Raw genomic sequence first — 27472 nt, 5'->3', positions numbered from 1 at the left:
ATAATCCGGGCTCAGTTTTCATGGCAGTGTGGATATTGGCTTAAGCAGGCCAATGAGATTGCAGTCATGACCTTGCAATATAGCGCTTTTGCCCATTCATAAGGTGTTTTTGTGCCCTTCTGAGAGCAGATGGTGAAAAGGAGAACATGCAATTAGATGGGAGTTGCATGTAAATTGTAGCGCGGCAACCAATAATTAATAAAATAGCTGTTCAGCTGTGATAAGTTTATTTTTCCATCATATTTTTTGTCAGTGCTAGCCGGGAATAAGATACTTTCAATTACTATAATTGGAAACAAGTAGCAACTGCCTTAGTTTGTATTGACAATATAGCACAAAGGCTTTTTCAGCAAAGCATTTTAGTCATTGATTTTGTTTTGGCAGTTAGTACTGCTAGGATGTCCTTTTTATCTTCTCTTTAACTACAATCTAAACTGAAATACGGTTAATTACTTACTGGCTGTAGACATTGCTAGTTCTGATTGAATGTTTAATTCAATAACATAAGTTTGGGTGACCCTACTATGAGCACCACATGCAGTCCACAACGCCGTTCACTTTCAATGACATTTAGACAACACATTCATCACTACTCTGACTGAGCTCGACCCCGACCATTACGTTCATCCTTAGCCTCATTTAGTGGTTCATGGAAACTTGACATTTATTGCAGAATCAGTGGGCATGACTTGTAAATGTTGTGTAGCAGGAAATAAAAAATCCTACTCACGATCAAAACGGGTCAATTTCAATATCACAAACAGCCACCATTAGATATAATCCATGCTTGGTTAAAATGAGAAAAGGCCTGAGTTCCGATAGCTCGAGACATGCTGTAAAAATCACACACACACACACACACACACACACACACACACACACACACAGAATACACTGTATATCCTCAGCCCTGCTCTAATATAGTGTTCTGTTTAAGCTGTCACGCATGTGCTCACTTTTCCCATTGCCAATGAAAGAGCTGCTTCGCTGCTCACAATACAAGCATAGCTGCCACAGCTATCGCTGGCGCCTGGCGCTCACTGTTCCAATTCATCCCCCTGTCGGCTCTGATTCGGAGGTTTTCCCCCACTGGGGAAGTTAGGTCCTCCCTGATCTCTCTCCTCTCTCTTTGTGCTAAGCTTCCAAGCGTGATCTCTCAGGGAGAAATGGATCAATGTACTGTATCAACTGATTTTGAAACGTGAGTCGTCTGAATGCACTTTAATTCTCGGTGCGTGCTTCTATATGATTGTTATAATTTTAGGATTTGAAGCAGAATCAGTCCCTCTGTTTAAGGAGATCCGAGCAACATGCAGGTTGGTTGGTTTGGTTGCGTTCGGTTCTCCTGATGTGGGAAGAAGAGGTTGTGAAGGACACTTATTGCCTTTGTAATAAGAACCTTATATTACATACTGGTTCTTTCACTGGTCAATAAATCATATTCTCGATAAATGACCCTCGTGAGAAAGAAATTAATGACACGGTTTGACTGGAGTGAAAGTTGAGTGAAGAGTGCAATTTCCAAATCACAACAACCGCAATTGACTTAATTGCGGTTGTTGTTAATTGTCTTAACCAGCTGTGTAAGTGGAAGTTTAAACTTTAGCTTCATCTATGACACCAGTCAAAGTAAGTAAACAGCTACAGTAAGTTGATTGTAGTCAATAACATACAATTTGGCCAAACAAAACATAAACGTGTGGCTGTTCTCTGGTTAATAAGCCCTGTGAATGCTGGGATCATTTATGCTGCCAAATGTGGAAGAAGAAACAGCACTCAGTATCATTTTTGTATTTCAAAATGAAGGACTGGGTGTTATGTTTTTACTTCTTTATAAACTGACTGTTTTTTTCCCCCCATGATGGATGTAGATGATCCCTTCAGAGAGGTAGCTAGCAGGCAGCTCAACAGCTATTGAGCGTAAAGTGTTATCAGAATATCTCAGTTAAACTTTTAAGCACATCGTATCATCTTTTGAAGCTCATCACATTAGCAGCTCTTAATTGGAGACATCCAGGACTCACGGTTGTGAGACTTGAAGCTCGTCCTGTCGGTCTGTGAAGCCAACATCAACATCAGCGTAAGCTGCTGCGGTGCAGAGCTTTCAACGCTATCATTCATATCAGGTGTTGTCAGTCGGATATCAAAATATTGTCAGGCATGATTTGCCAGCACTTTGTCATGACTGGCCAACTATGTAGCTGTCGAAGAATAATAATATACCACTTTTAAATGTCATGATGAAATGTATTAGAGTCCAGTAGCACTATCATATCTAAAATGTGAGATAAATTGGTCAATGTTTGTATATTTGCTTGAAAGTTGACTTTTGTTTCTGACTGGTTTAAAAAACAGGAGTAAGAGAGAGAACCCTGTGAGTATCTCAACAACATAGAAACGGCACTATTTAATCTGATTGTGTTCAAGATAAGTTGGTGATGGTGCTTATTGTTTGACTATGCAGGAGACAAAAACAGGCCTTTTCTTCAAATTTGCAGAAAATAAATGCAGTTTAAATCACGAGCGCACGGGATCGTTTTTTTAAATTTGGGTGCATCCTGACACTGAAAGCATTCAAAGTTAAGACCCTATATCCGTGTTTCATCATTGAGGAGTTAGATGCTATATATGCGTGATACATATTAGCTCTGAGCTGCAAAAAATAACTTGTGAACTTGACAACAAGATTTACGATGCAGAAAGGAAAGACGAACAAACAACACTAATTTGCTTCGTAGAGAGCTAGTTGGTTGTGATTAAATATGAGATTGGACTTTCAGAGTGAACCTGTGCCGGTCGCACTTCAACAGAAAAAGCGTCGCCAAAAATAATCCCTTGAATGCGGCTGAATGTTGGTGATGAGGTGCCGCTGCCTCTCGCAGCACTCTGCTTTCACATTCTCTGTAATGCATTTGATTTCCAAAAAATGTATGGATCTATTTTTTGCTACGTAAGGGTAATCTGGACTTTTATGCGGCGATGATTTCCATGTCACAGCACAACTTGTCAAAGGCAATGTGTTTACCCTCTGCGGAGAACACACTGATTTTACCTATTTGGGGATTTGAATTAGAGTTCCGAGTACACGGGCTGAAAAGTAACAGAAAAAAAAAACAAATCTCATTACTGATGTGGCAGTGAGGAAGCATTGTCTCCCCGGTTCATCTTCTTCGGCAAACACACACCTTAATTGTTTTTTCTAATAGTCTCCGACTCTGAAATGCTGACTCTCTCTCTCTCACACACACACACACACACACACACACACAGCAGAAAACATTAATATATGTTTTTCTTTATTTTGCAATGATAAAGCCTGTGGAAACTACACGATGTCAAACACCTTCCCTCCCACCCTCTGTCTCTGAGCAACATTCAATTATCTCACTTGATTAACTTTTCAGTAGGACAACTCAAACAAACACTTCCCTCCAGAGTGAAGGAGCCTGTGATAAGTGATGCTCTTGTTATGAAACGACTATGGCATGAATACAGCTCAATCGTCTTTTTTTAGTGTTTCTCAGTAGGTTGAAAACGCGCTGCCAACCAGCCTCGTAGACTGTAACATATTAGCATATTTATTAAATTTTAGCCCCTCTAATGGATGGAACATTTACAGTAAGTAGCCAAAAGTGATGGCTGTCCTCTCTGCGGTGGTACTCTGCAATGTGCTGTGCTTTTTAATGTGTGACTCTACCTCACTGTGGTCACTTTAGACACGACGAGGTTATCATTTTCAATGGCGTTTTGAATTCCTACTTCTGCTTTCGAAAACCGACGCAATCTGATGATTTAAATCAAATTCCCAAAGAATTTGTCAAAGTATTACATATTAAACTCATCTCATTTTAAGTTATCTGTCATATTTTGCTTTGCTGTTTGAGGAGTTGAGGTTCCAGCTCTTGTTATCTTACTAACACTGGCTAGGGAGCTGCCAGGCCCCAGTACACACTATATAAATACCAGCAGACTCTGACAATCAATAATTCATGCATCTTACTTTGTTGTTCCACAGCCTGGCAAGATATTGTCACTCACATCAGTACTCTTCCTAATATGAGGAAACAATCTGGTGTCATCAAATCCTATTACAGCGGATTTTCTTCCTCGGGAGTGGTTAGAATTAAAATTTCATTGTTTGCCGGAAGATTCCCGACACCCACACCCATGATGTGTCTTCCAATATTTAAGGGCATGTCAGAAGCCTGGCAGTGCACCAGTTCCAAAATCCCTCCGCGAATTGTGCTTTGAGGGATTAACAACATTTACTGTCACATTTGAGCCCTAGTTTGAAATACAGGATTACATTTCTTGAAAACTACATGTATATACGCGTGTATCTCTCAATTTCTAGGGGAAATTATACCTTCTAGACCATCCGGACGGCTCCATTTCACATCAAAGCTGACACACTTAAGCTTCTCAGATAACTTTCTAAAGCCTTGTCAATAAATTGTGTCGCTGCAATCATTGCTCAGTTTTTACAAATAACATTTCCCCGCACACACTTCTGGAAACTGTTGAATGATCGAACCCCAGGGAATTTATGACCCAATTTCATATTCGTGGAATCAATCTTGTCATTCTTGCCAATAGGGCATACCAACCACAGCTACAGGCCTACAGGATGGGTTAAGCTCCTAATATATGGGTGAGAAACCTGCTCATTAAAGATCCTTGAGCCACCTCTGTGTTGGGTTTGCATCTTAATTTGGTCCCACATTAATTACAGGCCTTCACTGCCAACCGAGTTTTGTGAAAAGACTGACTATTCAGAGACTAAGGCCATGGCCATCCCCAATTGGAAGCCATAATTAGGCCAGATGGGGCAATCTGACTGTTAGCCTTTGGTTAGTCTTTCCTTGCCCATGATGAGGCTTCTTGTTTGTGTTAGCAGAGCAACAGTGCCACACTCAACATTCATACTCTGCCATCTGTGTCGCTGAATGTGGAAGGTCTGAGAATCTTCCACTCAAGTGGTCTTCATTGATGTGTGACTTTTTTTTTTTGTTTTTGTGGGATGCTGTGGAGTGAAATGTCCCCGGAATAAGCAGAGTGCTACTGTAGCTTTGTGAATCACATGAATAATACCAGAAATTTGAAATGTTAACTCCTCAGTACCTCAGTATGGTGGAACTATGGTGATACTGCTACTATTGTGCATATTGTTCTAAAGAGGGTACAACCATTTCGGTATGTATGTGTGCCTGACAAGTGAGAGCCAGTGTTGTTAGGAGAGCTGCTGTCGACGTCTAGTTCTGACAAGAGCACATCATAGCCCCTCACGGCCTACGGAGGTTGATACAAGGCATCGTAGAATTGTCAATGCACCGTTAGTGATTCCCTTTACTACATTCAACATTTAGGAGGACTCGTTTTATGGTGAAGTCGGTATTCCACAGGGGAAGTGGAAGCCCTGAAGGTAGACTTACTAGCTTCCTGTCAATGAGAGTTAGTCTAGCTTGCTAACGTTTACCCTGATTCTTTACAGACTCTACCTTTTAGGTCATGTCATATCAACACCTGTTCAGTCTTCGTCAGCTCCTGCACAGCTCAGCGGTGTGTTAGCTGTGTGTCTTTCATGAATACAAGTCATACCACATTTTAAGCAAACATTCATTTTGATTTCAGTTTGATTTTAGTGGTCATATATCATGTTGTTATCATCTCATAACACAAAATGTAATGAGTGCAATGACTGATCAGTACAAAGATACATAAATGATGAATGATCGCTTGATGTGACTAAGATTTTTTTTTTTTCATTTACATTTCTAATTTCAGCCACTCTCTACAACAGAGTTGTCAAACTCATGTTTGTTGAAGGGTTAAATTCAGCCTAATTAGATCTCAAATGAGCCGGCTCATTGAAACCATTGCATAGTAACCTATAAGAAACAACACCTCCAAATATGTCTTTTGTTGTAACGTAAAGGAGTACAAGTGCATTCTGAAAAAGTTCCGTTACATTCCATTAACAAAACAGATGATGTAATATTAAGCAGCCTGCTGTTTCCTCAAACCTCCTAACGATCCATTTACCTTCTCTGCTCTGAGTTGTCCTTGCTAGTTCTTGTGGTTTTTTTTTTGCCATGATGAGTCTGGTAGTGACACCACATTTGATATTCTTTAAGCACTGAGAGGTGCTGTGACCACACCAGAGAACAGTGGCTTGCCCTTTACCTCTGTGAAGAAAGAGGAACTGGTGTCTCGTTTGCTGATTGGTGGGGACGTGAGGTCGTTTGACTGTGGTGTCGTTTGTTTATACGTTATGGATTTTTACTTCTGGCGATTGCATCGCTTGGAAAATCGCAAACGTGGTGTTAATTTGTGACGATCGTCTTGCTGAACAATACATGTAAGGATCAAAAAACATCTGTTTGCCACAGAGCTTATTTTTTGCCATTAATCACAAATCCAATAAAAAAAAGTCCCATTGCCACTTTGTTGAGGGAACCAGGGCGATGCTAACTTTGGGGTTGGCCTACAAAAACATGTCATCCCTGCAGCGCTTTATAGCGGATCCCGCATAGAGAGCCCGGTACTCTTATAAGGACAGCGAGACCCCCAGTGTCCCACTGGAGACACTGGGGGTGCATTTTATTGAGAAAATGGAATGATTTTCATACTTTGCAAAGTCATCCAGTGGGCCAAATTGGACCCTTTGGCGAGCCGCTTGTCGCCCTCGGGCCGTATGTTTGACACCCCTGCTCTACATGCTGCCAATGTACAGTATCTGTGCTCTGACTATGCTGGTCTCTCTCCCTAATGTGAATGTAGTCTGCCACAGACGTAATGATATTGCAATATCCAGATCATGAGTAGAATTTAAGCAAATCATAACTTTCTCAGAATATATAATAATGTAAAAATAACTCCTCTGAGCTTCATATTCTCAACCGCTCCTTTAACAATGTGAAAACAGATGGAATTATTTCTTTTTGCAGTTGCTGGAATCGTTGTGTTGATACAGTGCATCTGATGAAAGCAAATTAGACCGCAGTTGACTGCAAATTAGACTGGGCTTGCTGTTTTGAATGCATATGCCTCTTTGTTTCAGAGTGAGTAACATTTGACTGCATGTTTCAGTTATTCAAACATTTTACAAAATCCAATTTTGTTTTTTTTTTTAACATTGCGAAAGGTTATTGGTTGGCTGGGCTCATATTGTTTACTGTTTTGTATCTGTTTTGCCCAGCAACTCATGAATATTTCTGCATGTGCCCCGAACTTCAGCAGTCGCTTCTTTTTAAGGTGCATTCATTATACTTTTTGGGGAGAAGGAAAGATTTTGGAGCATGCTGTTTCTCGCATCACCGTTGTGGTTACAAATCCTAATTTGAGTGTACTCTCTCTCCTTGCCAGTGCATCGGTCTCGGCTGTGTTATTCCTCATTTGCAGGAGACGGTATATAAGAAATACTTCTTCATTAATGCCAACATTGACATGGCGTTATAAAGAGTAAAGATCACAGAAAATGAAAATCTTGTCAGCGTATTTCTTCCACATAAAGTGGATTTGCGGACCGTAGTGTCAAGGCTACAGGTACTTCACTATTGACTCGTGCTCTAGATATGTGAAAAGCATCAAGCGGGCTCAGTGGCAGGTACACAATCCCTGCAGCACTCAGTGTTTGCCAAAAGGGAAAGCTGATGATCCGGCGTCTTTGAGCAGATATAAGGATTAGCTTTGAATATCTTCAGCCCGCCATGTAGTCATTTTGCATACCGCCTCACAACAGGGAAGCGCGCTAGTTGCCCGTGCCACGTGATGAATAACAATGCATGGGTCACATGGGGTCCACGCACAAGCCTGAGAGCGAGTAAACAGAGATGGCTGGAAGCAGCGTGGGTTCTTTGACCCACCTGTCAGGGGCTGACACGATTGTTTTTAAAGTTCCTACTACCTCAGAAGGTATTTTCACCAGGTAGCATTTTAATACACATTTCATAGTGCTGTATGATTTATGGTACTTTTTTTATTCACAGAGAAAAGAAAGAAGAAATCAAATTTCAAACAGGAATAGTCTACAGATTTAATTTTTGTTGCAGAAATGAAGACTGAGGCTACGGTTCCAGCAATGCAGCTTTCTTTTTCCACACCTGTAGAGCCATCGTAAGAGGCAGCCAGTCAGGAACCTGTTTCACCAAAAAAAAAAAAAAATCTTTTTGATTGACATACAGTATTCAAACTGAATATCAGTCAGAAGGGGAAGGGAACGTATGTTTACACTGAGCCATTCAAATGCTAATGTCTCAGAAAGATAGCGGAAAATCACAATGTGTCCATCCAAGCGGACTCATTTTACCGGCGTGAGGCTCTTATTTGGCGAGTGTAGTTCTGATTACTTTCAACCTGCACTTTTCCCCCCTCACCATTACCATCATGGCGGCTGATTGTGTTCAATGTTTTGCCATTTCATTGTAGAGCTTCACCTGGCTCCACTTTGCCAGGAGTAGTTTCTCTCTTGTCCACCTCAATATGTCCAGCAGATTCTCAGTCACCCTCAAAAACGCATTCGCATCTTCTAAATGAGTTTGACATGAATGCTTTGCTCTCCCAGCTAGCGGCTCACATTCTCAGAAAACGAGGTACAGGGGCTGCATCGGACTGGAGCGTCCTATGTGACATTTAGCTCCTCCTTAAAACAGCCTAGGATATAGTTTTCCTTTTTGTCAAAGGATGTGTTTAACCAGTTTGGCCTTGATAACAGGATTGGTGGGCAACTCTCATTGTGAGCTGCAGCTACATTGAATTAAGGTATAGACATTAAAAAAAAACATCTAAAAAAACATTGTGGCCGAGGTTGTAAATAAATGTAATTGTCTTTATGATTCAGATCTTCACGCTCAGGCTGAAAGGGTTACACTGTAGCGTGTAGTCAGATCTGGAAGAAATCCATTTGTATGGGGGGGGGGGGGGGGGGGGGGAAGCAGCTTTTTCACTGCATGTTTCTCATATAGTTTACCGCTGTTTGGTAATCACTAGTTAAACATGAGTAATTCAGAGCTCAGCAAAGCAGGATAAATGCGATGGCTTTATTTTATGTCATAATCAGTGTCACATTATGTCAGTGCTGGCCACATTAAGAAATGTTGTAACGGTGCTAACCACCAGGCTGTTGCATTTATTTTCAGAGGGTAAAACTTTAATGGTCTCGTGTTAAATTGAGCTGAAAATGCATTTTGAAATTGTGGATACAGCCACCAAGTAAGTTGTGTGAGTGCTTGTTAATTTTTGTATTTATGCATACATAAATGTGCAGTATGTGTATCTGTGCTTGCTGCTTTCATCGGCATGTCTAGAAATGTTTTTTTATTGCTTTTTCACATCTCTTGAAATTAAAACAACTCTCCTTACATTCAGTGGTGGGCCGTCAGGGCCAGCTAAGCCTTCTCTGCTGGCCGAAACAGAATCACAAAGTTATAGCTATTTTATAATTTAATCATTTTTCATAAATGCACTACATGTATTATCATTTTTTTCCCATTAGCTTATTTTCTCATTACACAGCTCCTGTCTTCCTCAGTTGCTCTGCTTCCAGCCTGCAGCTTGTGTTAAGTAAAGCTCTTATCCAATCAGAGTCAGCCTCTATGTCTCTATGTAAGGAGAGAGACCCGAGGTCCTCTAAGTAGACTTTGCAGATTAAAGTAAATGGAGACAATATTGTTGATTGTCATCGTCTTCAACCAATCAAATCTTTAGTTTGACATGTTGGGCGTGTTCTTTGACGTGCCAGAGCTACCGAGGTAGCCTGTTAAGTACGTCAGCATTAAGGTGCGCCGTGATTGGTCAGTGGGCCAGCGGGACTTTAGTTAAACAGAAAGCTAGCTAGCAGATCTTAGTGTTAAGTAAGAGTTCAAGTTGAAACATATGTAAGAGAAGTTATGACATGTTTAGCGTTTTGCTTGGTGTAGATTTTATTTTCTATTAAACTCTTTGTAATCAAAGAAAGCAGGATGGACTTTGTCTTTAAGTGAACAGCAGCTTTGGTAAGTGAACTGCTGTGTTTTTACATCTGCAGTAGCGTTACTACTGTTAGATTTTCTATCGTGTCCTTTTCATGATATGGTTAATATTGTTCCCTCTGATGTGAATAATATTTGAATTGCTCGTGCTCTTTAGTGTGGGTTTTTTTGGTTCCGGGTTCAGAGGTCACAGCCTGTTGTCTCCTCCGTGAGCGCAGTCCACCGAAAACATCATATTTCCCACAAATTAAGCTTCTGCATTTTCCAAACGCACTAGTATTATTCAAACGTATTGTTCGGTTTGTAAGCTTCGTACCGAACGATTTAATATGAATATGTGTATTATTACACCCTAGAAACAAATAAAAACCATAATTAGATTATTCTACTGTAATATGACAGCACAGAAGGCCCAGGTATAAAATGCACGGCCCGCCACTGCTTAAATTGTACCTTAAAAGTACAGAGTAAATGAAGAAATCCTAAAAAAATGTAGTATTTTTGACATACTGCAGGTGCGCACACAAGACAGTACAATTAGCCAATGTTGTATATACGCGTAATGTTTTAGAGACAGGGTTATATCTTCAGTCAGCTCCCCAACAGGAGCTTTCACGTGGTGGGGCGACTGTGGCTCAGTGGTAGAGCAAGGTCGTCCTTCAATCAAAGCACCGGCGGTTTGATCCCCGACTCCGCTAGTTCATGTCGATTTGTCCTTGGGCAAGACACTTAACCCCAAAAATTGCTCCCGTAAGCTGTGCCTGCGGTGTGTGAATGGGTATGTTAGAGTCCTGATGGGCAGGTGGCACCTGGCATGGTAGCCCCTTACCATCAGTGTATGAATGGGTATGAATGGGTGAATGGTGACACGTGGTGATAAAGAGCTTTGAGTGGTCGGACGATGAGAAAAGCGCCACACAAGTACAGTCCTTTTACCATTTCTTTCTTCTAGATATCCGTTTAAACTTCACTGGGCAACTTTGGATACATGCTTGTACATTTATAGTTCAGCAAAACCTCTAGGTGTGCCTGGCAGTCGTACTTCTCTACTGGCTGTATAAATGGAGTAAAGAATTGTCATTACACAATGATTAATGTCAACAACATATCCTTTAAACACAGAAAAGCAATACCATGCCTCTCTGCCAGGAGTTTGTTTCCAGATTATCTTTATAGTTTATTGAGGTCCAGCCCTTTCAATCATTTCACCTCTATGAACAAGTGAGGAGTATAAATAAATAACCAAACTGGCTCTCTGTGGTCATGGAAGACCAAAGGCTACTGGGCATTTACCATTTTAATACTTCAGTGTTTGCTTGCTCTCTTATCACCTCAAAAAATAGTTTGCCCCTAAATGAAAATTCAGTTATTTCCCACTCAACCCCCTGTCAGTCAAAACTCCACTGAGGGCAATATATATATATATATATATATATATATATATATATATATATATATATATATATATAAAATAGACAAAAAGTTCACCCCTGTAGTTCCATGTCAGCCCTCTCTGAAGCTGTGAAAGGGAACAGAGCCATTGTTTCACAGCCTGCATATATTAGTATCAATAACAGTATTTTGTACACACTGTTGTGCTCACTGTTTGAGATTGAGTAAAGAAGTGTAGTGTGTGTGTGTGTGTGTGTGTGTGTGAGTGTGTGTAATGTGTGTGTCCATGCCTCTGGCCTCTTAGTCAACAGTTTGTCACCATACTTCATTGCTAGATTTCCCTCACTTTACAGTTTATTTTATGATTATCAGTTGACATATTGGTCTTCAACGAGCCCTCACTGAGATTCATATTATTGCTCTCCGAACAATACAAGGAGACCGTTCATCTCAATGTGTCAAGACACACAAAGAAGAAAATAATGACTTCTGATAGCTCCGTAAGTGTTAAAAAGTGTCTGATCCACTGACATCACATGATTCCAACTCTTAAAAATCCAAATCAAAGACTGTTTTGTCATTTAGAAAGTAATGAGAGTCGAGGCTTTGATTGTCGCTCAGTCGCCGCTACACTGTTAAATGTAAATGCACCCTGTCAAGAATTGATTTGTTCCTCTGCTGCAGCATTTCATAATGTCTTGAAATGGTTAGCAAGGACAATCAATGCACGCTTTTGTCTTTTGCTCCGTAAGTTGACATTAATTAATGTTCAGTAGTGGCATATCAATCTGTGTGCAATTAAAGCCTTGTTTGCAGGGTTACGCTTTCACTTGTGCTATTTGTTCTGCTAAACTTCCATCCTGCCATAATTAGCTGTTCTTTGTTTCTTTCTGTATGAAGATAAGTGCTACAAAGAGCATCATCACCAAAAAAATAATAAATACATTCTAAAGATATATGGGAAATGACAATGTTGGCACTTCCTGAGGGCTGCTACCTGTCAGTCAATGTGCCAAATGATGACATGAGAATACACGGCTGGTAATGAGTTCTGTTTTCACTCATCAGACGATTGGTGGGTCACTGATTCATACGGGCTTTATGAAACTCACAGTTTAGTTTCAACACTTATGCTTTACAGTACAAAAGTCCCTTTTTACTCTCCACCTGTCTGCATTTACTTATCAGTACCGTGACATTTCTGAAATTAGTTTTTCAGGTCCTTTTTCAGGTCCTTCCTGTAACAGCTACCTAGCAAGTCACCAGATGAACGCGGACACAGAGCCGTGGAAATTAGCTTGGCTTTGGGAGACTAACACGTTTTTTTTTTCATGGTGATTCATAGAAACTATGGTCTAATAAATGTTTAAACTTGTGTCAGTCAGTTGGATTTTTTTTAATTTTTTTTTGCTAAATGACGGAGGAGCAACAGTGAGTAAAGGCTACGACGAGGAAAATCAAAAGAAGCAATTTCCCATTCCAAGCATCCTTTCCTCTCCCTTTAGTCCAATTCTCACTTTGTCACTCTCTTTCTCCGTCCCCCTGCAGAGCTCCTGTCAGCCTGCCACGAGCTCCGGTGCCGCTACGGCTGCGTCATGACGAGAAACGGCACCTTCTGTTTCTGCGCTGATGGCTTTGAGGTCGGCGAGGACGGGACGAGCTGCAGAGGTATATAGGATTCAGCCGCGCTGGTGGGGGGGAGGGGGGCTCCTTCCATGTAGCCCCCCCCCCCCCCCTTTCCTCTCTCTTCCCCTCACCGATCCCTCCTTTTCTGCCCTCAGCCACACTTCCTTCAGATGAATAAGCAGGAGGTGCTCGGTATATGAGAACCATCTGTCTGCAGGCAGGGCCTCTTGTACAGTGCATTACACCCCAACACAAATGCATACACACTCATACTGTGTATATATACAGCACACATTTCCTCCGTGTCTCCTCCCCTCCCTCTTTACGCTCTACATATGTGCCACAGGGCTGGTCTCTGACAGCCAGCGAGGATGACAGGCTTTTCCTGCCAAAGGTGCCTCTAGAGTTGTAGTGTCTTACTTGGACTCTGTACAGACCTTATACCAACGACATGGCACAACAGTGCATAATTATGCTGGAGGAAGGGGTTTAACAAAGTGGCATTACTTCTTCAATTTGATCCTGTTTTGGGGAAGACATGAGAGAGAGAGAGAGAGAGAGAGAGAGAGAGAGAGAGAGAGAGAGAGAGCGAGAGAGAGAGAGAGAGAGAGAGAGAGAGAGAGAGAGAGGCGGGTTTATAGGGTACTCCAGCTCCAAAAAAAGGCTCATTGGTTATAAAAGTAATTATGCCTGAGGTGCCAGAGTGAGGCCACATTAAGTATACTTTATGTATTTGGGTCATGTTTGAGCACACCTAATTTGTTACAAATGACTCTCTTCCTTTTTCTATAAGATCATGATGAATGTGCCATGTATGGCGCATGCAGCCAAACCTGCACGAACACCTACGGGTCGTACAGATGCAGCTGCACAGAAGGATACATCCTGCAGCCTGACAGGAGATCCTGCAAAGCCAAACAAGGTGAGCGGCACACTTGCATTGGGAAACAATATAATCTGCGTAGTGTGGATGTTTCATTTCTAATAATAAGCAGGGCGGTTTTGTTCAACCAGAAGTGGAATCCTAGCTTAGCATCTCCTTGGCACTCGATAGCTTTTGTGGGGCAAGATTAATGTGGTTTAGTAGTGACCACATCTATCACCCACATGAGAATGGGTAGACGTGGTCAGGCCAGGATAATGATAAAATTAATGAGCATGTGATTTTAAGTGGGAGCAGTCTGGAGTATTTTGTGTGGAGACAATGCCCAGCGTCACACTGATTTATGTTAATGCCCGATGCTGGTAACAAATCCGTCCCCATGAGTAAAACAGCCTACTTAGAAATAAAACAACCCAAAGAGGTATTGTGTTTCGGTGGTCCGTCGTCTGCAAGTAAACAAGTTAACCTTGTGCTGTATATTTTTTTTGTGTTGTGCAATGAACCATAAAGTGAAGCTGATTTATTTATTTTTTTTTTTTTTTAAAAGGGTGTTGTCACTATATGGGTTGAAAATAGCTGGAGGCCCAACACACCTAGCTGGGGAGAACACCACTGTTGCAGCTTTTAATCAATGTGACTGGTGTCCTACCAGGAATAAACTGAATATGATTACCCATAAACTTAACTGAACCCAATGCTCACATGCATTAATATTAATTTAGCAGAGAGCGATAGTGGTGCGGGGATAACTATGGGGTTACCATTAGTTGTAAAAGCTCATGAATATAAATTTCATAGAGCTCTCGGAGGCTAGAAGATGAGGAGCAGCAGGGAATGAAAAACATATTAATGTGTTGAGTGTAAGATTGAAGTGAAAACTCTGCAGCAAAAATGTTCTTTTTAGGGTCTTAATCTTGATTTGATCTCTTCTCATGTGATTCAGATTAAAGTGAAAGGTACAATATTTTATGCTATTTGTATTCCTTGCATAAATCTGACTCTACAACACACTGCTGTTTTTCATGTCTGTTTAATAATGCACTTCACCGACTCAAGTACCTGCTGTATTTTAGTGAAGTGTGGAGTTATTGCATGTTGCAAAAAAACACATCTCTATCGGTCTTACACACAATAGAATAAATAGCAGGAATCTTACCAGCTCTGCTCATTTTGACGATGCATCTTTGCATTCATGTGTCCATATCACAAGTTCTCTGTCTATGTAGATGACACATTTTGTTCCATACAAATCATTTAAATTTGAATCATATTTGCATAAAGCAATTATGCAGCTGCTAACATCAATTTTCAGGTTAGATAGCTAATTACCTGGGACCGTTTTCATAAAGCTTCCTGTTACAAAAATGTGCTCCTAGTGATGGAATTCTAAGAACTTTCTTAGAATTATGACGTCTTCTTAGGATTTCCCCTTACAGTTAAGACAAGATCCTGGTTAGGAAACAAGTTATTCACAAAGCATCTTAGCCCTGACGAGAACTCCTGTTAGGAGTGTGTGTGTGTGTGTGTGGGGGGGGGGGGGGACTTTTAAGAGGCTTAAGAGTTTCACAAGCAGAGGAGAATATGCTGGAACAAGGAGGTGGGAGAGACATTCTCCAAACGCTGAATGACAGTGAGTTAATGAAACACTACGGATTAGATCGTGCCGGGATAATGTTTGTCGTCGATCTCATTAGAGCTCACGTCTCCCATCCAACGCGGCAACGCTATAATGCCAGGAACAACTGTGATCACAACACTAAGATGTCTGTCAACTGGTCGCATTCAACAGCGTTTGCTGGTTTATTGATTTTACATGTTGACCAACGCCACCACTTATAAAGACCGGTCAGTAATGTAATACACTGATAAGAGATTAACCATTTATCTCCCGTTGAAATTAAATAGATCAACTACTGAAATTACCAGTACGGTAAATAACAATGATGAATAAGAAATAGATCAATGATGCTAATAACGTAAAATAGTATTCATAACTACACCATGTCTAAATAGAGACTAAATTATATAACTAGGCCTCTCGATGTAACTCTCGATTCTATACATATTGTCACTAAGAGTGCATTCGTCCTTTCTTTTTTTGATCGACCAGTCACACTTATTTAACAGAATGAATACCTCCTCACTAAGGTACAAGTTGCACTGAGAGGTTTCCTAAATCTCTCCTAAGCTAGGACTCCTCGCTACACTTTTTAGACTAAGCTAGGACTCCTCGCTACACTTTTTAGACTAAGCTAGGACTCCTCGCTACACTTTTTAGACTAAGCTAAAACTCCTCGCTACACTTTTTAGACTAAGCTAGGACTCCTCGCTACACTTTTTAGACTAAGCTAGGACTCCTCGCTACACTTTTTAGACTATGCTAGGACTCCTCGCTACACTTTTTAGACTAAGCTAGGACTCCTCGCTACACTTTTTAGACTAAGCTAGGACTCCTCGCTACACTTTTCAGACTAAGCTAGGAGCTCTCTGAGAGTATTCTCAGAATGTTTGTGAATACAGCTCCCTGGTCAGCAGCAACACATCAAACAGCGTAAACCTTCCTGCAAGTGTCCCTTTGGTTGGAGATGCCGGTGTGGTCCTTGTGTTGCTCATGGCCTGTAAGCACTGTGTGCATTTTGTCCCTTGTTCCCCTGCTGGTTTTCAGCCTCCCAGCTGCTGTCAAACACAGACACACCAGAACGAGCCAAATAATGCACTACACAAAGACAGCAGCTTTTAGAAACTAGAAAATAAGGTACTTCACGATGGTCTGCTCCACAATAAGCTCTGCCATTACTTCTGCATATGCTAACGTTTCTCATGCTTGATTAAAAGTCAGGGTCAACCTGGTCAAAACCCCCGTCTACCTGCGAGTGTGGGAGAAAAAAACGTGTGACTACTAAAAGTTGATTCAGAGGGATAAAGGGAAGCAGTTATGTGAGCAGGCATTGTGATTTATTGCCTATATTAGGAGGGTAGCCCTTGACTTGAACTTGTGTGGGAGATCGGGATAAATAAGGGCCCTTTTTAGGGGGTGAACCTGATGTCAGAGAATGCACACGCTCAATTAAGCCCATAAAGCAGCTTATCTCAGTTTTACCACCACGGACTGTCTTTCCTTGACTTGACTTATTTAACTATAAAGCAAGGGATCTGTCTCTCTCTCTGTCTTTCATGTGTGTTCTTCGCGTATCTCGAGAAGCGCTCATCTGATCAAACTGGGTGGCTGTATTTCTGGAACCCAATGGAGTGTTTTTCTTGAATTTGGTGTAATCTGAACACGCGCCACTTTCAATATTAACAACTTTGAATAAACAAGCATACAGTGTTGTGTGCAGCTGCGGAGGCGGAGCTTCAGGGCTGTGCAGACTTGCGCATGTCTTCTGCAGCTGGCAGACATCGGCCGGCTCAGTGACTGCAGTTCACTTTTTTTCTGCTGAATACTGGATTCTGGATGACGTTACAACCAACCTTTTCTTCACTCCCCTAGAGTTAACGAGCTCCAGCGGATAGCCTACAAAAGAACGGCCACACTTAGTCATTGCAACTCAAGTTGTGTACGTTTTTTTGCCATACTCGTTTATAGTACTAATAACGTTGCAGCAAAATAACTCCATTAGGTTTGCTGATGTATGCAAACCGGGCCGGTTTCAAAGCATCCAGTAGCTCTCACATCTCCGAAATTAAATTTACAAAAAGGCGTTGCATAGAAATCTTTCCCGCACAAAAACATGTGCAAGCTTGAGAAAGTGACAAATTTACAGCTTTAATTAATTAAGTAATTAACAAAAACTTTTAACAAAACTACTAACACCGCACAGTAAAAGTCCTGCATACAGGGAAAGAGTACTTACAGTTACTTGATGTTCGTTCAAGATGGTGATTTCAATTTACGATGCAGAATAGTTAAATCAAAAACAATTCATTATTTTTTAATTATTATATATTTTGTGAGTAAAATCTGAATCTGTAATGTAGTCTCTCTGTCAGGTAAATGTAGTCGGCAACTTCAATGTTTTCTTCTGTGGTAGAAGTACACAGTATAGTATACAGTTGAGTTGCATGTTTTTTAAGTACTTTGGGGTCCTATTTTACTTTTTTTATTGGTACAATGATTTAGGATTGTTTAGAATACACTCTTTCCTTATGTCTCTACCTTTGATGGTGAAGTATTCTTTGTCACTAAGGCATGCTTGCCGTCTTTCTTTGTCTCTTTTTTTAAAATATTGAGTCATTTGGCTGCCATTTTAACCCTTTCCTTGGTCCATGGTAAACGTGCATATTGTCCCTTTCTCTCTAGATCCCGGTGACAGCCGTCCAATGCTTCTCATTGGTGGTTCGGATCGTATTGTCATCACCCATCTAAATGGAACAGGTCTCCAGCCCCTGAGGTCTCTGAGTGTAAATGGAACACTGGCATTGGATTTCCAGCACAACCAGGAAAGTGTATGCTGGGCTCTGTCAACAGAGTCCTCTGGGCAACTCCGCTGTGCTGAAACGAGGAATCTGCGTGGATTCACACGGGAACAAGAAATAAGAACACAACAAAGTTTGCAACGTATGTACTTCCCATCTCTAGCAGCTCATACACCTTTTCATTTCCTTACTCTGCTTTTTGACTGATGACCTGCTCTCAAATCATGAACATTCCCCCCAAAAGGATAGTGGTGAGATGAGATACGCATCACCCAATGCTCTCTCACACATATATGCCAACACCTCTCTCGCTCTCTCTCCTGTATGAGCTCTCACACTCCTACCTGTGAGCTAACGCTATATCTCTTCATTATCTGTGTGGCTGAAGGCAGGTTAGCCTCAGCGGTTTGGGCCACTCACCTTTCCTCTACAGCTGTCCTTCAAGCCTGCAGGCTACTCCTGCTCTGATACTTAAAAAGTGCTCACCTTCCCTCTGTGTAGTTGATCTTGTCCAGATTCTCACAAATATCAAACCTGTGGAAGGTTTTCACTGGCAGTCTTTGTAGGCTTTGAGTCAGTGTCTAGTCCTCTTGCTGTCATTACCTACAGCTTAATATCGGTGCATTCATTTAGAACAACTGCATCTGAGGTGTCAGGTTATACTTTTGTGTCCTTTGCAAAAAACATAATGGAAATAGACCAGCTGATTAGAATTCTCAGTGGCCATGGTTTTTGCATTTGTGTGTCTACTGTGCACCTGGGTGGAGCTTTTAATTATGTTTCCCTGAATAACTGATGTCATCAGGGCTTGTGCTGTAATCCAGGTATTTAAAACCAAAACCTTTAACAACTTGATCTTCCTGGTTTGAAAGGTGTGACATTTACGAGGTAGGGGGGGGGGGGGGTCTTACAAAACATGCTATTGACTTGCATTATGGGAAGTGTAGGACCCAAAATATGGGATATCACAACCTCTGCTTCACCGATATTGATCATTTTTTTTTTACTCTCTTTCATGCAGGTGAAAAAAATGTATTCAAGCGTTTTATACTACATTTTTATTCAGCTGTTTTACACAAGAATGTAACCCAATCTTTCCATTGCAGATGTGGAGAACATGGCTATTGACTGGCTGACAGGCAACTTTTATTTCGTGGACCGCATCACCGACAAGATCTTTGTCTGTGACCATGGTGGGGACACGTGTGTTACCATCCTACAACTAGACCTGCTGAATCCCAAAGGAATAGCTCTGGATCCTCTCATGGGGTGAGTGTTCTGCAGCCTTCTCTAAAAGTACAGCAAGGCTCATTTATCATCATGCATCTTTTGTTAAAAAAAAAAAAAAAAAAAAAAAAACACAGAAGAAGAGAGGAAAAAAAAATCACTGCATAGCAATTGACTTGTCTGGAAGAATGTGAGTGAGTTGCCATGAAGGGATTTAAATGATTCCCTGTCTTTCGACTCAGCCCTCCTCTCTTTGAGCTGTGTAATTTGGTGGATAGCTGGTGATGCTTCAGACAGCTTCTACTGTCGAGACATTCATTTGTATTCACTGATTTCACCCCACATCCCTCAGTAAAAAAGGCCCCTTCAGGACTTTCCATTACAGGGTTTTTGTCTCTGTGGAGATCACAAAAAAAAAAAAAGCTTAGCAACTGCACACTAGAAAATATCCCCACACCGCACACAGTGCAAACTGAAACATTTACAGCAGGCGGTTGACAGTCACGCACAACCTATTGTGTGTAGGTTTCATGTGTCGTCGTGCAGAAAAACAAAACAAAACAATAAAAGAAATTAAATAAATTGCATCCAGCAGCTGTACCAGAATGTGAACCACTTTCAGTAGCTCAAAGCCTTTTCTGCCCTCTTCTTTCCAGTGAGCAAGAGCAGGGCTATTATATTACGAGGACAGACACCAAGCTTGGAGCACATTTGAGCAAGATTTTAGAAACCGTGACACAATACTAGCGATGTGCCTTTTCTTTGCAGCAGTAGAGCTCGTAGTGCAGCTCCAAACATCAACATTAATGAAATCATCCTGCTTTGCACCAATTCTATAAAACGTCACGTCCAGCACCCATAAGGCCTAGACAATTTAAACATTGAATCTTAACATATAATTAATTTGATTGAGGCAGAGCTACATTACATTACTACTGCTTATTTGTGAATGTCTAGTTTATAAACTGCACTTAATTTAACAGCTTGTTTTACCACTAAAAGCCATTGGGTCTAATCAAAATAATGAGCTGCTGGTTTCTTAATGACATGGACGGTTTGTATCTGGTTGGCAGCGTCTCTGTGTTCTCATTAAAGGCTGGTTGGCCATTGTGCAGCAATATGGCTGATGGTAAACATCCCTTACCTTAGAGTTCCTATTGAAGCCTGCTGTAAGTCAGGCTGTTTTTTTTTTTTTTTTTTTGTGGATTTGCCATAATTATGCATGACTCACACACACATACATGTAAGTGCCCATTCTGTTGTGTGTGTGTGTGTGTGTGTATAGAGGATTGTATGGATATAGAGTCTGCTGGCCCACAGGGGAGGTACACATGCAGCTTGCTGGCTAGAGATTCACTGTATAAGACACAGGAGTTTGCCAAGGCCTCTTCCTGCCTCTAATTGGTGAGATATGTACAGCTGTTTCTGAAGAAGCCCATCTGAGAGAGGTCTGTCAGCCTGGAGCATTGGAATGAAAACAAAATAAATCAGGGAGGTGTTAGAAGGCACAGTGTGAGGAACAGTGTTTGTAGAATATGCTCTGGTTTCGCACTCCATTTTTACTGTTATTTGATTGTGTCTTTGTCTTTATCAGATCATTTCTACTTTGCATTAGGAAAGCCTTTTGATTAACGACCCTTTCCTCAGCATTTTGGAGGAGAATTTAAATGATGATATGGTTTGTTCATTAGAACAAAAACAAGCTCCATGTGAGTCCTATTTTAGTTTATGTTTACCATGTACTGTATAAATCTGTGAGTGGAAAGGATGTACTATGTGATTAGGGGAGTAGAGGATGTTGTGTTGATCAGTGTAAGAATCAAGAGTCAAGCCTGTCCCTGGAAATTAAGTAAATACTAGTAATTTGCTTTGCCAAATATGTTTTTGGGAAGACTTAATTACTGCCTGTATTATGATCTGTGGCAACATTTTGTAAATTTTTTTTTTCATGTGATGAATTTATAAAATACCATGACCCACATAGTCACTCATTGATCCAGTCTGCTACTTTGGCTAATTGACTTGTTCTATAAATGTCATTCTTATGATGAGATGGCTGCATCTAGATAAGCAAAACAAAAATAAAGCCTCTGTAAAAATAAGTGAAATGATTATTCTGGATTTTTTTTTTTGCAGAATGGTATTAGAAAACAAAACTCTACAGAAGGAAATCATGTTATAGTAGAGGACGTGGTTTAGTTTCCTTTAAGTTAGACACGCTGCCCTACTCTGTTACAGGAGGCATCTGTCTGTTAAAATGCAGATCGCATCCAGTAGCAGATACTTTTGGTTGTTCCTAAAGTTAGAGTCCTTGACTATATAACACATATTTACTGTGTAGGTGCATTGCAGACTGAAAACTGCAAATCTGAAGAATGCCACTGAAGGAAATTATGTAACTGCTACTGCGGAAAATAAAATGGACAGAAAAGTAAGAAACATCAAGAAAGAGTTTGGAGTATGCCTTTCACTGTTGGTGTCTATTCAGTGTTCTGCTTCACTGTCAGACACATTCTTTTTTTTTTTTTTTAATGGTCCCACGCAGTTTATTTCATCAGGGGGTGCTCATTTCCCGGAAATCCAACATGGATCTCGTTGTAGCTGCAGAATGCAAAATTACAGCATCAGCAGCATCGTAATCCCAGAAAGCTATCATTTGTATGCCACATGGAGGCGCACCTGTTTGGGGAGCTATGGTTCCTTGCTGACGCCGACAGTTTTTCGGGGCCCAGCCTGGTCTGGGGTTCAAAGGGCAGCCCATCTCTCCCCTGACTTGACTTGTGCAGATTAAGTCGGCTTCCCGCGGCTCTCCGGCTGTAGCTTGTTATCGCTGGAGGTTGTTGGAGCTCCGTCCTCTCAGAGCCAAAGCGAGACAGCATGGCACACCTTCCATGTTAATTACTGTACATGCAGACCTGAGCACTTTTTGAATACTTAGTGACAGTGTATGCATTACAGGACTACTCACCCACTGGCTCCCTGTGTCTTTAAGAATTGATTTTCAATCCTTCCTCACAGTTTTTCAGGTACTAAATTGTTTTGCTCCTCTGTGCGTCACCCATTGTCTATCATTTCACGTCTACTCACATACCCCGAGGTGCTTCGCAGCATTGCCTTCTAAATGTCCCCAAAATTACCACAAAGGAAATGGGAAATGCTGCTTTTATTGCGTTTGCCTCCAGGTTATTGAGCGTCTATGTATCACAGAGGCAGCCTCTCTGGGTATTTTTAAAAGGCATTTCAAAACATTCTGATGCAGTTTTTTTTTTTTTTTTTAAATCCTGCTTTAATCTAACATTCCTTCTAAACTTCTTTTATGTCTTGTTTTATTCTGTTTGTATTTATTGTTATCACTTTGACTATTTTTTTTAATTTTATTTTGTAAGCCAACACAACACACAGCCAATGTCACTGCTTTATCTTAATACTGCATACATTTGAAGATAACAAACAACAACGCTGCTATAAAGCTAAGTTAATCAAATTATGATACTATTGGGCATAAACAGAGCCCTTAACAAACTTACAGAACCAGGATATTCCACCATATCAACATGTTGGTATGGCTAATCTGTCCACAGCTGTTGTAAATAAATAAATAAGTAAGCATACTGTATTTACTTCCACTCCACAACATTTAAGAGGGAAATATAATTTTTGGTTTTGCTCCAACAGCAGTTACTTCTTGCTACTGTACTTTGCAGATTCCATTTGAATCTTGTTTTAATGTTAAACAAAGCACCACCTGGAGCAGTAATAAGTATTTTAAATGCATAGCGTATGCTTCACTTACGCATACTTACTCCACCGCTGGCTGTTACAACTATAAACTGTCCCCATCGAACAAAAACAGAGCACCTACCTCGTGAATGTAAGCCAGATATTCACTTTTCGCTCTGGTTTGGATCACCACCCACCAACTTCTTTCATCATCTGCTCCTTTGGTTCTTATGTAATTCAATTCCATATCGTGGCACTAAGAATGAATGGGCAGAATGCAAAATATTGACTCCAATTTTCCTTGTGATCGTCAACAGAATCCTTTTTTTTTTTTTCAAATAAGACTTGCATCATCAGAAGGATTTACAAGGAGCTTAATTAAGACAAATAGATAAATGCTCTAAACATAGGACTAACAGGTCCCAGGTTAAAAACAAGTCTGCATCTTTACCACTTGATAAACAATGTGAAAGACATGGATATAAAGACTCTGCACTGTTCTCGCAGTGTTGAGCTAGTTACCCCTATGATGACAAATGCATGGTCATTCTCTCATATCTTGTTTATATCATTGGTCCTAACAGTTTTAGTTCAAACCTTCCATTGTAAAAGGCTTTGCAGATGTGGACTATAACCAATGTTTCTGGCAAACAAAACGCACAGATCAAAACACAGCAGAACTGGAATATGCATGAAACATGACCGCTCTTGAGTGTAACTATATACACTCAAGATCGGGACTTTAGTTTAACATGAACTGTAACCCCATTCAAAATGTACTTGTAATGTGATTACTCTTGGCCTCAGAGGTAACACTAGTTTACTAAGTTTGTTAGCCGGGTAAGCTTTGTAATGCTAATGTTTGCATCACACAGTTTAATTAATTCCTCACACTTGTGTTTTTGAACTGTTAATCATATCCCTTACCCTATAACAACCCTGTTATTTACGGTTGCTAAGCTATGATTGGACAATCGCTGTTCAGCGATGGGGTTCGATGAACAGTCAATCGCAGCGTGAGTTGACATATTAGGCTATATACAGTATGTTAAGTGTCATTCTGTTGTATCAAATGGCTGGAGGTACAGTACATAGGCCATCACACTAAACAAGCCAGAAACATTCTCAAATGTGTACTGTAAGGAAAAAGTATTGGGTTTTGATTTGCTTATTGTATGTAGAAGAAATAGGTCTTAGAAGAACTGAAGCACAGAAGGACAAAACATGTTGAAAATGTCCTTTACAGCGTTTACTCATTTGAACACTCCCACTCTCTGCAGAATGCTCTTCTTCACTGACTATGGGAACGTGGCCAAGGTGGAGCGCTGCAACATGGACGGCACCAACCGGACCCGGCTGGTGGATTATAACATTGAGCTGCCCACTGCTGTGGCATTGGACGTGGTCAAGAAGCTGGTGTACTGGGCAGACGCCTACCTGGATTACATCGATGTGGTGGATTACCACGGCAAGAACAGGCACACCGTCGTCCACGGGAGCCAAGTGAGTGTCACATTTCACTGTAAGCGCTGCTTTTTGTCTTTCCTCGGCTCCAGACAAACGTCAGCGAGAATCTGAATAGACAATCGGCTTCTGTTATCAGTACCGTCTTCCTCTTCATTTGAGAGACTCCAAATTGTTACATGAGAAAGGGACTTTCTAATTTTCTGATTTAGGGCACCATACTTTATCACTGCCAGCCAGGTAGTATATTCACTGCTTGTTGTTGTAATGCACCACTCATTTTCGTAGAAAAAAAGGTCTTTTGAATGGGGATGGTTATTGAATTGAAGGCACATGCGGGCTGTTTTCCAAATGAGCATTTCAAGAGTCCCTTTTCTGTAGTACACTCTTGAAGCCTTTCATCACAGATTATGACTATTCATTAAAAGGTCTTTTCAAGCAACTTGATTCTTAGTTACTCGCCCTTTTATGAGGAAGGAAAAAATGTACATTCAAACAAATTATTTTGTATGCAGGTGTTCTTTGCATAATATGGCCTCCTCCAGTCGCTCGTGGCCTCATTAGACAGATCTTGCGTCTACAAAGAGAAATGCCTTGTAGCTCCTTTCTGCATCTTCTCCATAGACTGTGTGTGTTTTAGTTTATTTTCTGTGGTTATCTGTGGGCAGAAGTAACAGGTTTGCTCACAGTTTGCTTTGCTAGATGCATTTTTCAAATTAAATTAATTTCAAGGACCTTCACGTACAAATTCACAAAGACTGGATTGTGGCGGCTGATAGCGTCATGAGTTTTGGATCTCTTGCAACCCATCTGCCCCTTCTCAAGGTCTGATTCTCAAAAGATTTTGGGCTAATGATAGTACAGTGTAAACGTGCCCATAGAGTTTTGCAGCGGAGTGTAATTTGCTCTTTTTTGGCGTCTGATTGTTACTATCCATGTGTAGCCGAGTACAAACGTTGACTTTGCACCAACGTAGGAAGCAGAACGATGGCAGAGAGAAAAAGCGAAAGAAAATACATTTGCAGAACCACAAGCTCCTGACTGACGAGGTGCAGAGACGTTCCTCAAAACTTTAGGCAAGGTATTCAAATGTGACGGAGAGAAACAGTGTTTGGGATTTAGTATACCAGGATACTAACACCTATTATGAATGCGGTTCAGTTACAACCAACTCACTGGAAATGCTTATAATTTCACCGCAACTGCAAATGTCACTTTTTAGCGCTGAGCTCTGTGAATTTGATTGTTTTTGCAATTGAGCTCATTTGCAAAGAATGGGGCCAACTTTGTGCCAGATTACCTCGTTTGAATATGTGCAGAGTGCATAGCAACACCCTTTACTTCTGTTGTCTCTTTTGTGCCGTTCTAGCTGTGTGCAAAAGCTGCACAATCCTTCCATGAATTTGCCCGAGTTTTTTTACTCGGTCTACTTGAACTTTCTCAGTGTTACAAGTAAAAAATAAATACCTATAAATGACACAGTTATGTCCAGCATAGAGTCTTCACTTTATATGGCTACACACTGCTTTTGAACAGTGTTGTTAATATTTTCCCTCCTCCCTCCCAACCATATACTGTTGGGAGAGATGTGAGTACAGTATACGCACATCCTTTTAAGTACTATGTGTGAAATTGCTTTGAAAGTAGAGTGCCAAGGCCAAATTACATAGAGAGAGACGGTTGAGTGGTTTGTTTATATATTTATTTTTTTATTCTGACACATGTTTCTTGTGCCCCTGAAGTAAAGGTGTGACCCAGTGAGCTTAGGTGTACTTCCTGTGAACACAGCTCAGCCAGGCATGGTGCTTTGCGTGGGTGTCAGCCTGCTAAATGTAGCATGGAGGCTGTGGTGTCAGGGCCAGTGGCCTCCCCATGGGGTCCAGCTTTTGATTCCGTGTGGGCTGCCAAATGTACAGACCGCCCCACCCCACTACCCTCATGCTTGCTGCATGATGGAATTAATGAAAAATACATTTGTTGTTATTTTCTCTTTTAGTTTTACTTGTTTTTGGCTTCAAGCTTCCAGATGTTGAACAAACAAAACAAACACTATGGATCTTCTTGTTTTGCAGGTGTCGTACGTTTATGCATTAGCTGTGTTCGAGGACTACCTTTATGCTACCCAATCTGACCCCTCCAAAGGGAGCTACCCTGTGGAGCTGCTGCGGATCCACAGGTTCAACATCACAGCGGAGAGCAGGACATTAGCCAGCCTGGGGAATACTAGAGGACTCCGCGTCTACCACAAACTCACCCAGCCAAAAGGTAAGGCACGTTTTTTTTATAGATGGAGCAAGTGAGTGTCAGAACCTCCCCATCTTGTGACTCTGAAGCTGGAGTCTGTGTAAGTACAGAAAGAGGATGCTTCACTGGCTTGTAATGATTTCTCTGTCCGTCATTGATTATGTCCACAGTCAAGAGTCAAGCATGTGAAATAGCTTCATTCGGAAAACCGGGTGGATGTTCCCATCTCTGCCTCCTGAGTGGCAGCTACAAGTCCAGAACCTGCCGCTGTCGTACCGGCTACAGCCTGGGCTCCGATGGACAGTCCTGTAAAAGTCAGTACATGTTTTGCCTTGGATTTAAATTGGTGCATCATTCTGTATTTTAGTGCATATCTCTTAAAAAATATACATCCTTTGTTGGCAGTGCCTCCTGTTATTGATGAACAAAAATCTTGACTCACGACGCCTGAAAGAAAACGTTTCGCATCAGTGCTCCTTTTGATATTGACGTGTGCCTGTAAAGGTCATGTGTCATATTCGAGCCGAGGGCG

The 27472-nt window shown here is 41.1% G+C and overlaps 1 protein-coding gene across 1 annotated transcript in view; it reads left to right on the top strand.

Moving 5' to 3' along the window:
• Positions 1–27472, top strand: part of lrp1bb (low density lipoprotein receptor-related protein 1Bb) — a 232969-nt gene that overhangs the window by 88342 nt on the left and 117155 nt on the right. Inside the window, exons 3-9 of the mRNA XM_068701483.1 lie at positions 12909–13028; positions 13780–13908; positions 18170–18427; positions 19392–19554; positions 24513–24735; positions 26769–26961; positions 27111–27254. Coding sequence (XP_068557584.1) covers positions 12909–13028; positions 13780–13908; positions 18170–18427; positions 19392–19554; positions 24513–24735; positions 26769–26961; positions 27111–27254 — 1230 coding nt within the window. The remainder of the gene's footprint in view (positions 1–12908; positions 13029–13779; positions 13909–18169; positions 18428–19391; positions 19555–24512; positions 24736–26768; positions 26962–27110; positions 27255–27472) is intronic.

The sequence above is a fragment of the Cebidichthys violaceus genome, unplaced genomic scaffold, assembly GCF_023349555.1.
Source record: "Cebidichthys violaceus isolate CVI_PGR_0920_01 unplaced genomic scaffold, fCebVio1.0.p SCAF_11, whole genome shotgun sequence".
Lineage (NCBI taxonomy): Eukaryota > Metazoa > Chordata > Actinopteri > Perciformes > Stichaeidae > Cebidichthys > Cebidichthys violaceus.
Note: the sequence above shows the minus strand (reverse complement) of the source record. Positions and strands in the feature narration are given on the sequence as shown.